Source organism: Mya arenaria, chromosome 16 (genome assembly GCF_026914265.1).
Source record: "Mya arenaria isolate MELC-2E11 chromosome 16, ASM2691426v1".
Taxonomy (NCBI): domain Eukaryota; kingdom Metazoa; phylum Mollusca; class Bivalvia; order Myida; family Myidae; genus Mya; species Mya arenaria.
In genome coordinates this window covers 13729966-13745361 of record NC_069137.1, presented here as the reverse complement: position 1 = coordinate 13745361, position 15396 = coordinate 13729966, and the positions used below count along the sequence as shown (strand labels likewise).

Genomic DNA, 15396 nt, shown 5'->3' with positions numbered 1-15396 from the left:
AAAATATATATCTCATTATTCGTTGTACGCGTTTTAGTCCGATAAAGAAAGTTTGCATGTATCAAAATAGAAATTGATAATCTTTCAGAAGGGGGAAACGTAAAAAAATTAAAAAAAAATTGCTTGAGCATATTTCCTTCAATTGATTTTGAAATAATTTATATACCTACAGATGTGGATCTTTCAATGGTACTTAAACAGTTTCAGTTATTTGTCCCGAAGGAAATTACGCTATACCTCCTCTGATTAACGAATATTTGTATCTAATTATAAAAGTGACTGCTTAAGTTTTGTCTCTTAGCTGGTACAAATTGTATGGACCTTAACGAAATATATGGTATAAAAAATGACGGTTTCGTTTGAACGGTAAACATTTTGCTACTTAATGCATTTCAGTTAGTTTAGGTAATTTAAGTAAGTTTGTCATGCAAAACATTTTCAAACATGGGGCTTTAGGTTAGTGGTTTTGATAAGTTTCTTTCTCATCGCTGTTCGTTAGTCCAGACTCCAGTTATACGTCCATCCTAATGCAAATGAAAGGTTTGGCAGTGACCCCTTCGGATTTATCAATAGGGAAGCTTTACTTTAGCTGACATAATCATTTAGGATGGATACTGCTTTTGGGAACGGCTGTCTATTCCGGTCAAAAGATTAATAGTATTTTGAAATAAGCGGTTGTCCGGTTGACCGGTTAGCGCAGTGGTACGCCTGCTCGCTTCTCGCCAAAGCGTCCGAAGTTCGATTCAGGCCCTGTCGCATTTGAATTTGGTTGGTGGTTATCAAGTCGAGAAAAGTTTTTTCCTGGTACTCCTTCACCACCTACCTCACATATTTACTTATAACTAAAGTCATGGCAAGTAAGGCGATGAAAGCATATTACCTCTCAAACGCATAGGTTGTTTCGCATATAATTGTGGCACAAACGATGATGTAAAAGAAGAAAAGCATCCTGTTTTCGGGCATGGTTGGTTTATTTATTAATTGTGACAAAGATAATTTAAGGTATCGTCTTAATCTGTTTAGAGCGGAATTAAATTATTTTCTTTGCGCAAGATCATAAACCGTTTTTACTCTTGCATTTTAACATACTCTATCTAAAACAATTATGATCTAGAATCTAATCTGGCTAATACCATTACAATAATAATATTCATCCGAGATTACTTGATTTTAAAATACGTCGAAATATAAAAGGAACAAAACTGTTTACTTGAAAATGTGTTGCGGACACAAAATAAATTGAGTTATATTTGCAAATACCTTTAACGATACTATTGGGAGCCTAAGAGAAATAACTAAAACTTTTGTAAAAGTCTTATCTGAATTAGTTAAGTTTAGTTTAAAACTATTTAGGTGGCATCCTTCAGGGAATCTTTGTACATGGAAACGTTGTGAAAATATTCAATCTCGTAACAATACAGACGTGTCTAAGTGAAAAGTTATATATTTAATACAGTCTAAATTAAATAATAATTGAACGTGTACAAATAGCATATACATCAATGACATACTCCCAATTTTATCATACCTGCACAAGAAGCGTTTCGCAACAAAGCGACCACAAAGCAATAAAGGTTATCAGGTATAAAAAGCCCCGAATGGAACTCTAGAGATACTCTGCCTAAATATTGAGATCGAACGATGCCATAATTGTGCTGTTTATAACAAAACTGTCGTAAGCATATAATTCCCCGGGCGATAAATGTTAAACAAGTATTATAATAAATCATTGTTAATAAGTAGAAATAAAAACATGTGCAAAAGATAAACATTGGTGATTTTCTATACTCTTCTTTTATGTACTAAATGTTCAAGGTATTTTATATTTATATCACAGAAAGCATGTTTGGGTTTGTTAAATTTTATTTCTGGCAAGTGGGATTTGGAAAAATGTACTATTGATTCTGCTGTTTTGACGCAATATAGAGCATAATTATATTCCATTGTTTTCTTTCATTTGATTTACACATTATTGACTATCTAATTGGTACCAGCGTTTAATAATGTCATTTCAATGGGTCGTTCACTGTTTTGATCGCAATAGCAATTTGCTTTTTGATTTTGTTGAATATTGTTATTTTACTTACTTTTATGAAAAAACACCAAACGACAATTGGAAGAAACTCCGTTTAACCTAATATTGTCAGTTATATTGTTTTCAATAGTGTTGCAAAGGCCTTTCCGCAAAAAGAGAATAATTTGTCACAGTTTTCAATAATCATTTACAAAAGAGCTTTATTTTTGATGAAGTTTTATCATTATTGCAATCCTTTTGTTCACAATTCATACCAACAAAAGTCAATGTCTAACCTCATAAAACTTGAGTCCCTTTCAGATATGGTAAATATTAACGCGCAAATTGTTACATAGTTTACAATAGTTATATCTATTTAAACATATTTGACTGGAAGTTGTTTCAAACATAACACGGACAAACGATTAAAATGTTTATTTTCACACGTACTGTGTTAATTAAAACTAAATATTTATTCATCATGAGTACGATATCATTTATTTTCACATGCTTATCTATTCAAAACAGCTACCATCTGGTTTGCTTTGGCAAATACCGTTGTACCATAAACAACATTTATCGGGAATTACTAGACTGTAAAAAAGATTGAAACATTAAGGGGGAATAACGTAAAACTGATGATTTCAAAAAGTGTTGTGTAAGTAAAATTGATTTATATCTAAAATGAATACGATAGCATACATTGTGTTTTTGGTTGCACTTAGTTTCGAATTATTGGTTGCATTACCTGAACCTAAGTGCTCCAACTATGATTTTCAAGAGAAAATTCTGGAAAAAACGGTGCGGATGGGACTGCATATAGAATTGTTACAAAAGGAGAATAAAGAACTGGAAAATCAGCTGCACAGAATAACTACAACACTGGCCTTGCTGTCCTGGAAACAACGCTTGATGAAATAAAAGCACAGATACTCGCGAACAGTATGAACACAGACAAACGAATTGCTGAAGCCGCAGATTCTCTTACGGAACGTTATACCAACGGATATTGTATGTACTACAAATATTTCTCGTGATGGTCGTATTTTGTGTAATTTTTCCTTTGTAAGATATTAATCGCACACTTTATTCTGCAGAATTACGTTTAAGTATTAATTCTGCAAAGTTGATTTGATTTGGAACAATATTCAAGAGCTCATTTCACTTAACATTTAAAAAAGACTTAAACGTGTATCATATCAATTCATATTTGACATTTATAGCTATACATCTGACATTCTTTTAACAAATTGGGGGTAAAATTAAACAACAGCTATAATCTGGTTTTATGATGAGCTAAGTTTCATTTTATTCATAGGTACACAAAACAAGATTATGTTCAGAGCCACCCTCAGTATGCGATCTTTGAAATGGGAAATCTGCCATCTTCGATACCGTTCATGAGAATTTCGGCAACGCTTGATCTAAACATATTTTATTCAACATATACAAACAAACTACACAGAATATACACACACACACAAGTTGTTTTTAATATTGAAATGGATTGGAACGAAAGCAAAGCTTATAGAGTTCTTCTCCAAAGGAATTAAATTACTCATTTCCAGAAAAATGCGTATGATTGACGATTAGACGATATATATCATTTATGCGAGAAAGGTTGTTTCTAATGCTAAAAAAATAGGAATAAGTTTGTTTTATTTTTTAGATATGGATTCAATAAATCAAACATGATACATAATAGATACAAAATAAGCACAAGTGACAGTATAAAGGATATATAAGTAGGGTGTGGACAGATATGAAGGAAGAAAAGAAGTTGGGTACATACCATATTGGGGAAACACATTGTAAGTCAGGTTATGATCAGAAACGTTTCGAGTCTTGTATGAATTTATGAACAGTATAAAATATTTTGGAGTTGTTCTCGTTGTTTAGGGTTGTATTGCCATAGAGAATGAAACCAATGTTAATTTCTGTGATAATTGACATATCACGAAAGAAAGTTTGTCGAGAGTCGGTATATAAAGGACAATGCATAAAATAGTGAGTACTACTTTCAACTTCACCACACTCGCAAAGAGGAGAGCTGATAATATTTTTACAATTAAGGTGATAGTTAAGACCACTGCAACTAGTACGCAGTCGAGTGTGAAGTGCTTGTAATCGGCGGTTACCGTAATAATAGTAAGGCGGGCAGACTGGCAATCGACTACGAAGTGCATATTTAAAGGATGCAATTGAACGACAATCCCGCATATTCTGTGGAAGTTCATTCCATGCACGTATAGTTGAAGGTAAGAATGAGGAAAAGTAAGAATCTGTGCGTGACATAACCGTTCTTGTGTTAGATGCATTCCGTAGTGGATAATTCTGTGTACTGACATTTAAAGGTGCAAGGGATGATTGATATTCTGGGGCAAGGCCGTTTTTCATTTTATAGAAGAGACATAGTTTGTGATTAATGCGTCTTTCTGATAGAGTAGGCCAACATAGCTCCGTATGGAGAACATCAATCGAAATTAACTTAGTAGACAACGCTTACAACCAAATCAGTGGTATCTTTACGTCTCCTTTAAACGGAACGTATGTGTTTCAAATTTCCATGGGTAATCCAACTGGAAAGCCAGGACGACTTTTCTTGAAGAAAAATGCAGAGTTCATCGACTATGTCATCGCCGGCACACTTCTGAGTGGAACATTACAGGAAAAACAGCCTTTCTTTACCTAGAAGTTGGAGATATTGTGTATGTTGAGGGTACAGGTTACATTGCCGGTACATATGGCGTAGACAGTATTCATTCAAGTTTCTCCGGAGCACTAATGCACGCTTGCTAAAGACCATTGTTTTATAAATTGTTTGTTTTCAGTGGCATGGGGTCAACTTGAATTATGTTACTTAACATAGTCAACTGATGAATAAATTATTCAAGGAAGACTATATACAGATTCATTGGCAATATTCCTTGGCTAATTAAAAACTAAGTAAACTAATTGCCACATATTTTTTTCAAGCTATAGCATGCTTGAACATTTCGCAATGGGAATACAATTATTGTGCGAATAGTTTTTTGATTGTTGTTTATAATAAATGGACATGAAAAATACATACACCAAGTTCATCATTATGAAGAGCGTGATAATGACCTTTATTTATAAAAAAGGTCGTCATTATTTTGCATTCTGCAGTTTTATGAAATATTAATTAAACTTGTTTGCAGTGTAATGGAATAAAAAAAATTCTAACACCGAATGCATTTTCGTTTCATTTATGTAAATCGAGAAAGTGTCTAGAGTATGATGGTAAACGTTCTGAATTATTGTGTTGTTTTATTTCCAAAACATTATTTGCCTTTAAACCATTTCATAGTTTGCTTGTTTTTGCTTCAGTTGTCCTAATGCATGTATTGAGCTTTTATTGCTTAAAAATGAGATCTAAGTAAGTGAAGTTGGAAACAAAAACGTAAGCTTGTCAAAGCCAGGCTACAATTCGAATTCACGGAGAAAAACTATATAAGCTATGCTTTTGTTTCAATCCGATTCAATATATTAATGCAAATCCTTAAATTATATTTAACGTGTATTATCTCTCTCTCTCTCTCTCTCTCTCTCTCTCTCTCTCCCCTCTCTCTCTCTCTCTCTCTCAATCTCTCACTCTCTCTCCACAATACCGGCTAGCCACTTGTTTTATGCCGTTTGTGCTCCGTCAAACAAAGCTTAATTATTTCAATACGGTTATGTCCTTACGTTTCGGTCTGGAGTATGTTCCCTTTATGTTAATGTAAACATTATATGTTTAACAACTTTTGTGAAGAAAATTATGATAACCTATACTATGTCACTCTCGTTTGCACGATGTTGCTTGACAAAACAAATTCAGCTATACCAATATATTTTAAGTGGAATTCAAAAGGAATTCCTTATATACAGGTTTTCATCAAAATTATCATGCTATTCCAGGGTACGACATGATTTTCTTCTTTACAGAAAATATCAAGTTTTGATGAGGGAATTGCTTAAACTCATTGGTCTTCTGTTTTGGGATGAACCGGAGTACTCGGAGAAAGCCCACTTGGTGACAACTAACCAAACTCACATGCACGTAGGCATTGACATAACTGCTAATATGAGTTTCTCATTAATAATTATAGCGAAATATTTAATTCCCCACCAATGAATATTTTTGCAAGTTTATTTTTATCTGCAGTCCTTGTTGTTTTTGTAAAGCGCTCAATGAATAATACATGTACTCGTACATACCAACACAAATGGGGATTTTTACAAAACGACGAGCAGATATGGCCCAAATATACTCAACTGTCCTTAATCAAGAGGAAATTGCAACATATCACGATAAAGGGATCAAAAAGATTGACGTTAATACATTTCCACTGCTCTAATTGATATATTTATAGCCGTGAGTCTTGAAAATATTACTTTGTAAAATTTCAATTATACATGACTTTTCGGCCTGAAATATATCAGGATTACATTGATAAACAAATTTAATGTGTTAATAAATCTGATAAAGGTGATAATAAAATATGATGCATTCGGTGATTTTTTTTGTAGATCATTTGCAAGAAATACGTATAAAGATGAAATAAAGATTACCTTGCAGCATACACTGTAGATATTATTTTTACAGGTGCACAATAGATGATGACGAAATTTTTTTTTTTTATTTTGATAGAAATAATATTGAAACATTAGTATTTATTTCGGGATTAAAAGGGTTGCTTGAATGTCACATTGCATAAATATTGATTTGATACCAGGGGCGATATTAAAACGAAACTTTTAAATTGAACTATATCATAAGTTCTGACAAATGTCTTATTATGTAATATAACATATCAATATACGGTAAAATGTTCTTAATGTGAAAGTATTCACCGGTACATATTGGAGTATAACATGTAAAGTATTTACCCGTGTACTATTGAATTTCTAAATGTATATGTATTTACCGGTATAATATTGAAGTTCTAAATGCAAATGTATTTACCGGTAAAATATTAAAGTTCGTAATGTGAAAGTATTGACCGGTACAATATTGGAGTTCAACGTATTAAAGTATTTATCGGTAACATATTGAAGTTTTTAATGTGAAAGTATTTACCGATACAATATTGAAGTTCTAAATGTAAATGTATTTACCGGTAAAATATTAAAGTTCTTAATGTATAATTATAAACAGGTACAATATCGAAGTTCTTAATGTTAAAGTATTTTACCGGTACAATATTGAAGTTCTAATTGTTAAAGTATTGACACGTACAATATATACGTTAAAACACATCTCCGACAATATAGCTGGAAATAAATGCGGGGAAGGTGTCAGGCTTGTTCCTGACCAACTTGAATTCAGCGTGCACCACCCTTAGCCAAGATCTTTCCCTGGATTAAAGTTTGTAATGCAATGCAACGAAAGGAGGGGCTGGCTGCTACCTTTCTCAAACGTCATTAGGTCACCGAAGAAGGGAGTTGAAGTGGCCTTTCCTTAAACGTCCATAAGGCCACCAAAGCAGAGAGTTGGCAGCGTCCTTTCCTTAAACGCCCGTAGTACCACCAAAAGAGAGTTGGCGACTTCCTTTCTTTAAACGTACGTAAGGACAACAATGGAGGGAGATGGCAGTAGCTTTCATTTGACGCCCGTAAGAGAATTAAAGGAGAAAGTTGGCAGCGTCCTTTCCTCGAACGTCTGTAGGTTCACCAAAGGAGAGAGCTTGCAGCGTCCTTTCCTCGAACGTCTGTAGGTTCACCAAAGGAGAGAGTTTGCAGCGTATTTTCCTCGAACGTCTGTAGGTTCACCAAAGGGGAGAGTTTGCAGCGTACTTTCCTCAAACATCCGTAAGTCCACCAAAGGAGAAAATGTGCAGCGTCCTTTCCTAAAACGCCCGTACGACCACAAAAGGAGAAAGTTGGCTTGACCTTTCCTTACTCGTCTGAAGGGTCACCAAAGGAGGAAATGGTAGCGTCCATTCCTCAAACGTCCGTAAAGTCACCAAACAAAAAAGTTGGCAGAGTCCTTTCATTTGAAGTTCGTAAGTCCACCAAACGAGAGGTTTGGTTATGGCTTTTGCTCAAACATTCGTTGTCCCCCGAAGGAATGTCTTGGCAGTTGTTTTTACCTCAAAGGTCTGAGGTGCCGCCAAAGGATTGGTTTGGCGGTGGTTCGTCTTGAAATGTCCATAGTATGTCTAAAGAATATGTTTGGCACTGTTTTTCCTCTGGCGTCCGTAGTTTCACCAAGGAAGTGGCTTTTCCCCAAACGTCCGTAATGCCACCAAGGAGGTTTTTAGCAGTGGTTTCAACAGACGTTAGTAGAGCTGTCAAAAAAGAGGATTTACAGATTCCTATAGTGCAGCGGTCTTTTCTCAATTTTCCGTAGTGCCTCCAGCGCGGCAGTATCATCTTCTCAAAATCCTGCAGTGCTGCCAAAGTATACTACTGCTGTATACTTTCCCGGTGCTATCAAAGAAGAGATTTGGCAGCCACCTCTTCTCGACAATTACCATAGTGCCGCCAAAGGGGCGATTTACCTGCCAAGGAAGATGCTTGGCAGTTGCCGAAAGTCATACATCCATAGTACTGCCAAAAAGAAATTTGGCAGTTGCCCTTTCACAAACAGTACCTGAAGTTCAATGAGTAGAGAAAACGTGTCGACGAAAACAGATAACTTTTCAACAGTGTATACCAAATGATTCAAGTCAATGACTATCTTCGGGGAGAGTTACTTTTGTTGAAAAACGATTAAACTATTTGGCAAGTAATTATATTTTAGGTAATCGTTGACCACAAGTACTGAAGCGATGAATTAAATTGGTTACAAGTAATGAAATAACCTACGTCTATTCTATTTAGTATTCTTGCAGATTTTAAATGAAGGCTTTTCAAATTCATGTTTATAACTTTTATGAATAACCTCTCAAAAGTCACGGTAAACTTGTTAAATAAATGGCGTTCATAAAGAGCATCGACAATAATTGGTCACAAAAGATTATGCAACTCTTCCTCTTTTCTAAACAAAGAGGAAAAACTTCCTATTGTTGGGCGCCGACGGCTTATGGTTTGTTTATTGAATTAATGTAAAAAGGTATTTTGCGGCTATCCTTTTGATAATTTTGAAGCGGAAAATATAAATTGTTTTGTTTCCGCAAGCCCATACCCGCATTCTTATATACTTGTGTATTTAAAATAACTTTAATCTTGTCTGCTATGTCAAATACTGTGAACAAACGTCATATTCATCCTAAAGTGATTGACTGTAAGCTGTACAAAACGTAAAAAAAGGATACGGAGGACATATTCAATTGATTCGTATTAGAGAAATCAATTGATATTCACCATGAATACGATAACATGTTTTGTTATTTTCATTCAACTGAGTGTTCTAGTGTTATCTGAACCTGAATGCTCTGGCTACGACTTTCAAGAGAAAATTCTGGAAAAAACTATGCAAATGGAACTGCAAATAAAATTGTTACAAAAAGCTAACAAAGAACTAAAAAGAGAGCTGCTGTTTGCACAGTATAACTACAATACTGGTCTAACTGCCTTGGAAACAAGGATTGATGAATTAGAAGCGCAGAGACTCGCAAATGGTCTGAACATCGAAACACGATTTGCTGAAGTGGAAAAATATACCAATGGATATTGTAAGTACTGCACAAATTTCTCCTAATAGTCGTTTTTGTGCAATTTAATTTTTCCTTTATTAATATTTTGAATATTATGTCTGCAAGTATGATTGAATTTGCAATATTGAACCATTCATTTAGTTTAACATATGTAATTGAACATGTATCAATTATTACATATTTTGATATTTAAGCTATATATTTATAAAATAAATTGAGGGCACATTAAAACACTAAAAAAACATGTTATTTGATGGATTTAACTCTTTTTTGTAGGTTCAAACAACAAGATCATATTCAGAGCAACACTTAGTACGCGTTCTTTGGCATTAAGCACTGTGAAAACTGCCGTCTTCGATATCGTCCATGAGAATTTCGGCAACGCTTACAATCCTATGAATGGCATCTTTACGCCTCCTTTAAACGGAACGTATGTGTTTCAAATTTCCATAGGTAATCCAACAGGACAGCCAGGACGAGTTTTCTTGAAGAAAAATTTAGAATCCATCGAATATGTCTTCGCCGGGTACACTTCCGGGTGGGACCAGGCAGGAAAAACAGCCTTTCTTTACCTAGAAGTTGGAGATATTGTGTATGTTGAGGGTACCGGTCACATTACCGGTACATATGACGTAGAAAGTATTCATTCAAGTTTCTCAGGAGCACTGATGCACGTTTGCTAAAGTCCCTTGTTTTAATTGATTGTATTAGTGGTATTGGGTTCAACTGAGTAAAGTGTGTCTTAACATAGTCAGCTGATAAACCAATTGCTCAAAAAACTCTATAAGAGATTAATTGGAAATATTCCTTGGCTAATTAAAAACTAAGTTAGCTATTTGCCATATACTGTTTTCCAAGCTATAGCATGTTTGAACAAATGGCAACAAAGGATAATTATTATGTAGCTCTGATGTCATAATGAACTCATTATTTTATGCCATAACTTTTAAGAAAATACACTGTTAATTAAACTAGATTATTAATCACACGGCCCATGGCATTCTGGAGGTTCTGAAATTAAATGTTATATATGTCATGTGATTTTAATATTTCTAACACCTGAAATGATTTCAACGGTTCATGAAGTTCTTACTTATATCAGATCTTTGTTTGTGATAAATACACATTAAAAATACATACTCGAAGTTCATTAATATGAGGGGCGTGATAAAGACCCTTCATTAGAAAAAAAGCCATTTTTTGTATTCTGCAGTTTTATCAAATATTAATTATACTTGTTTGAACTGTGATGGAATCAAAATAAATTCTAACACCGAATGCATTTTAGTTTCATTTGTCTAAATCGAGAGAGAGTCTATGGTATAATGGTAAACGTTTTGAATTATTGCGTTGTTTTATTTTCAAAACCTTATTTGCCTTTAAACCATTTCATAGCTTGCTTGGTTTTGCTTTAGTTCTTCTGATGCATATAATTAGCTATTATTGATGTATAAAATGAGGCTTAAGTCAGTGTAGTAAAAATAACAGCGTAAGCTGGTTAAAGCCTGGCTACGATTAAAACTACAATACCGGCAAGCCACTTGTTGTATGCTGCTTGTGTTCAGTCATCCACAGCTAATTCATTTAAGTAATTATATCCTTGTGTATTGGTCTGGAGTATGTTTCCTTTTAGTCAGTTTTAACATAAAACGTTTTACAACGATTGTTAGGAAAGTTATGATGACTTATACTATGGCACGATGTTTCGCGAGAGTGTGGTCTTGTGTTGTGGGGGAAACCGGAGTATCCAGATTGACCACTTATCAAACTCACATGCGCCCAGGCCGGGAATCGTACCCGGGTCGCTTTGATGAGAAGAAAATGCACTGACAACTGCCCTAACCAGACAACCATATTTAGGAATTGTTCTTTGTGACATTGGTTTCATTCGATAAGTCTATCCTAGTTAAGCAAAATGAGCAGAAATGTTGATGTCATATGTTTTATTCCACCACGTTTTCCGTTTCACCTTCACCCCCCCCCCCCCCATTTGTTTAAAAAATGCAAGCATATGTGGTAAAACTTGAATGGATGTATATTGACAAATACATCAAGTATTTGATCGGTGCAGCCTTGGTGTAGCTTGCAACTTTGCGAACTAAGCATGTGCTTTTGTTATTCGTTTTCACAAAATTGTACCAAGAAATTTAAACCCTCTTCGTATGAAATAAAATAACGAAATATATCGTCCAAAAAGGGAAATGTCTTTATAATAAACATTTGCGAAATGCTTTCATCCTGCCAAACGAATATCAAGAAGAATATTAGAGAGAATGTTGCGTGTAGCCACTACTCAGTTAGTTGAATGACATGTCAAAGAGCATTTGAAATCATGATGAAAATCGTTTCATCGACATTTTAGGGGAATTTTTGCCCTATTCCCCTCCAGAAAAAGTATATATTTTCTCCTCTCAAGGAAAAAAAAATCCTTTTAAATTCTTCTTTTTGGAGGAGCATTTTCCTCTAAACCTTTGTCAATTGTAGCAATATAGTGCAATTGATGGACATGTTTGTTGAATAAAAGTATTTAAAAACAGTTAAAAATTAAACAAATCTTGTTAATAGTATTATTCCTGTTTTTGCCAAAACGACGCTATTTTTTCCTTGATCAGAGAGCCCCGCCACCATTCCCTTAAAAGTGGTAAAAACACAGTGTCTTTGCAAGTTGTAAAGCAACTAAATATTCGATTACGACGTTTCGTGTCATGAAAAAAGTTAGGGTACTCGTTAACGTATCTTTTGAGTCTATACTGTATAATATATAAAAATAACTTTAAGCAAATCATAAATAGTTTACAGATGTTTTGCTTATTTCTGTTTTTGCACGGTTTTTTACTATAACCATAAACTTTAAAGACGAAATTGCTTTAACTATATCAGAGAACATATATTTTAGAAATATTACACATCACTGAGGGTCATATGACATTATAAGGACGGGCCAGTCAGCCATCGAAAGTGTATATGAACCGATGCGTTAGCCGAGGTTTTCTTACCTTCAGGGGCTGAGTGGCCGGTTCTTATAAATCCATATATCCCGAAGTGGTATGTAAATATTTCTTTTATTATTCCGAATATTTTATAGTACCATTCAATATTGTAATGCGCTTTAGATGCATTTTATTGAACAAAGCTGACAATATCTACTTGCGACAAATTTTCGCAGTCGTGAAAAAAGCAAGCCGCACTTAGCAGTTGTATAACGTCAGCGGTTCATATCACATTTTTGGCGAGGTCTGGATCGGCCAAACATATGATACGGACCGCTGACGTCATAAAACTGGATTTTTATCAAAATAAATTGATATACGGACCGATCGACTTTATATATTCAAGGAAGGGACAAATTTATGTAAGGTATAATATTTATTCTTACTTGCTAGGTCAGGAGCTTGATTTATATTACTTGAACGCTGTCTTTTCAATCAAGCTTAAATATATTAGTATATGTAGTATGTTTTAAACCAATGTTTTGTATATCCGTTCGTATATACTAGGCCGTAAGGTAAAATGTTAATTTAGTATGCGAAGGGAGAGGCTTCTGATTATTCCTGTAAATACGAATTGACCCTTTTAAAACTGATGTAAGAAACATAGCCTTCAACATAGGTTTCTTTATAAAATTTTATAAAACCACGGTAATTGCAAATCTCATTTTATACGTACAAAGTAAGTTCAAGTTTAAGACGCGTTTTCACCCAAATGTAAATTGGATGACCTTATTCAAGAGGAAATGGCATCAGAAAACGATTCCCCCCATTTTTATAAAGGTGATCATTAAAAATGAAACATTCGATGTATTATTTGTAAATCATAAACAGGAAATACGTTCATAGATTACATAATGTTATATCTGGTAGAATACACTGTAGATATCATCTTTAAAGGTGCACAATAAATGTTGCTGCAAAAACATTTTTTAATAATTTTAATGCATTATCATTTTCCCTCATTTGACTTTCGACTCGTAAATGATAAAAAAGCAAATGATTTGTGTACAGATCAACACTCATCAGCCGTTTTTAAATTAAAAGCTACGTGGCGACATATTCCCCATTAGAAAAGCCAAAATATCGCTTATATTTTACCTGTACGCCAAAACGCAACACCGAACATGAAGCTGGAAATAAAATCCGGGGGAGGGGTCAGGCTTGTTTCTGACCCGCAGCCTGCACTACCCTTAGCCAAGGCATTCCCGTGGATCAATACATGTTTAATCTAAACTTCATCAGAGTAACATGCACTAACCATTTTATGCGAGTATAGAATGACAACAAATTATAAAGTAAAGAAATCAGCGAAATACCAAATCATTAATGTATTGTCAAGTGTATGTATTGAAAAGAATCAGAACAAGATTTAATAAATGTAAAACCTTTTTTAATAAATACAGAGTAACAATTGTGGTGAGTTCAGGGATTCACTACAATCTTACATGCTATACACACTCAAATTTTAATAAGGACCCTACACTTACATGGGAGTTTCAGCCAAAACGAGAATCATAGTAGAAGAAAGACTTCTGTAGCATTGAAACTGGTTATTACTTTATTTGCAATACATAACAAAAATGAAGTTGACAGGAATTCTCCGATATTGTCGTACATCCTAGTTTTAATACGCTTTTAGAACAAGACAGGCCGTAATAAATTTGGACGTATTACCGCTTTCCTACATTCTGTCGTTGTAATTACCAGGATGACAAGTTTTCATCAAACCGAACTTTACCATACAGTGCACACGAGAGCTATATATTGAATATGTATCTTTCTTGAAAAATGCTAATGAATTAAGGTTGAGTCGTTATGGAAGATTCCGCTCCTTTGTGTTACACACAAATTTACAACAGTCAAACAAAGAAACAGATGAGATTACCGTTATCATTGATCGTACCAAACGTTGAATCCGTTCCATCCACATATGAACTGGGCTAGCATGGAACGAGTATTCAGTGCCATCCGTGTTAAAAGTAACTTGGCATTTCTTTTAAAGTTATTAAAGTTGTTAATCTATACTATCGTGATTTGATAAATACCTCAACCAAATGCTGTGCCGCTTCCCATTCATTAGCTCAATGTTAGTTTCTCCAAAAATATTGGGAGGGATTTTTACCTGTCATTATTGTTATCACTTCTATCGGTACCAGCGAGATTCACCATTGATTTCCTCTCGATATTTGGCAAGAAGCTTGATCGCTTCAGTATTGATTCCGATAGATGAATAGATTCACTTGTCCATAGATTTGACGATTTGTTCGATATTTCGTTTTACCATTTTCACTACCCGTTTTTGCCCATGAATAATGGCATAATCGGCACCGATGTCAGTAATATCAGTCAATTGATAGGACACCATGCTTTGAGTGTTATCCACGTTGGCAATAAGTGTGTAGTGTACATTTCGTCCTCCTCATCATATCCCATCTATGTATCTATGTAACCGACGTATTTATTTGTAGCCGTTAGCATTTGTATGGTAAGAGTAGACCCGATAGTGCCTCGGAGAAAAGTCCATTTGTAAGCCACTATATCGGAGTATCAGTCGCTCTAGCGACACATCGGTACCATTGGTAGTCGCGTCCAAAAGATACTGGTCGTTATCGTCGCCAATGATTCCCAGGTGGATTACGTTCTCTACGTAATATAGGTCACCGTAGGTAAGCCTGGTAGGCACAAGTTTCTTTAGCCCTGAGAAGATGGCGGCAATAAACATTGAGCGACCCTTGCCGTAATGCCTAATGGACGTTTTGTCTTGGATGATAAAATCTTTGTTTGCCAC

The 15396-nt window shown here is 34.7% G+C and overlaps 1 protein-coding gene across 1 annotated transcript; it reads left to right on the top strand.

Moving 5' to 3' along the window:
- The first annotated feature begins 9130 nt into the window (after positions 1 to 9130).
- LOC128222488 (uncharacterized) lies at positions 9131 to 10771 on the top strand. Its single transcript, XM_052931515.1, has 2 exons — positions 9131 to 9636; positions 9895 to 10771. The coding sequence occupies exons 1-2, from the start codon at positions 9327 to 9329 to the stop codon at positions 10299 to 10301; spliced, it is 717 nt and encodes a 238-aa protein (XP_052787475.1). The 5' UTR covers positions 9131 to 9326; the 3' UTR covers positions 10302 to 10771.
- The last annotated feature ends 4625 nt before the right edge of the window (positions 10772 to 15396 follow it).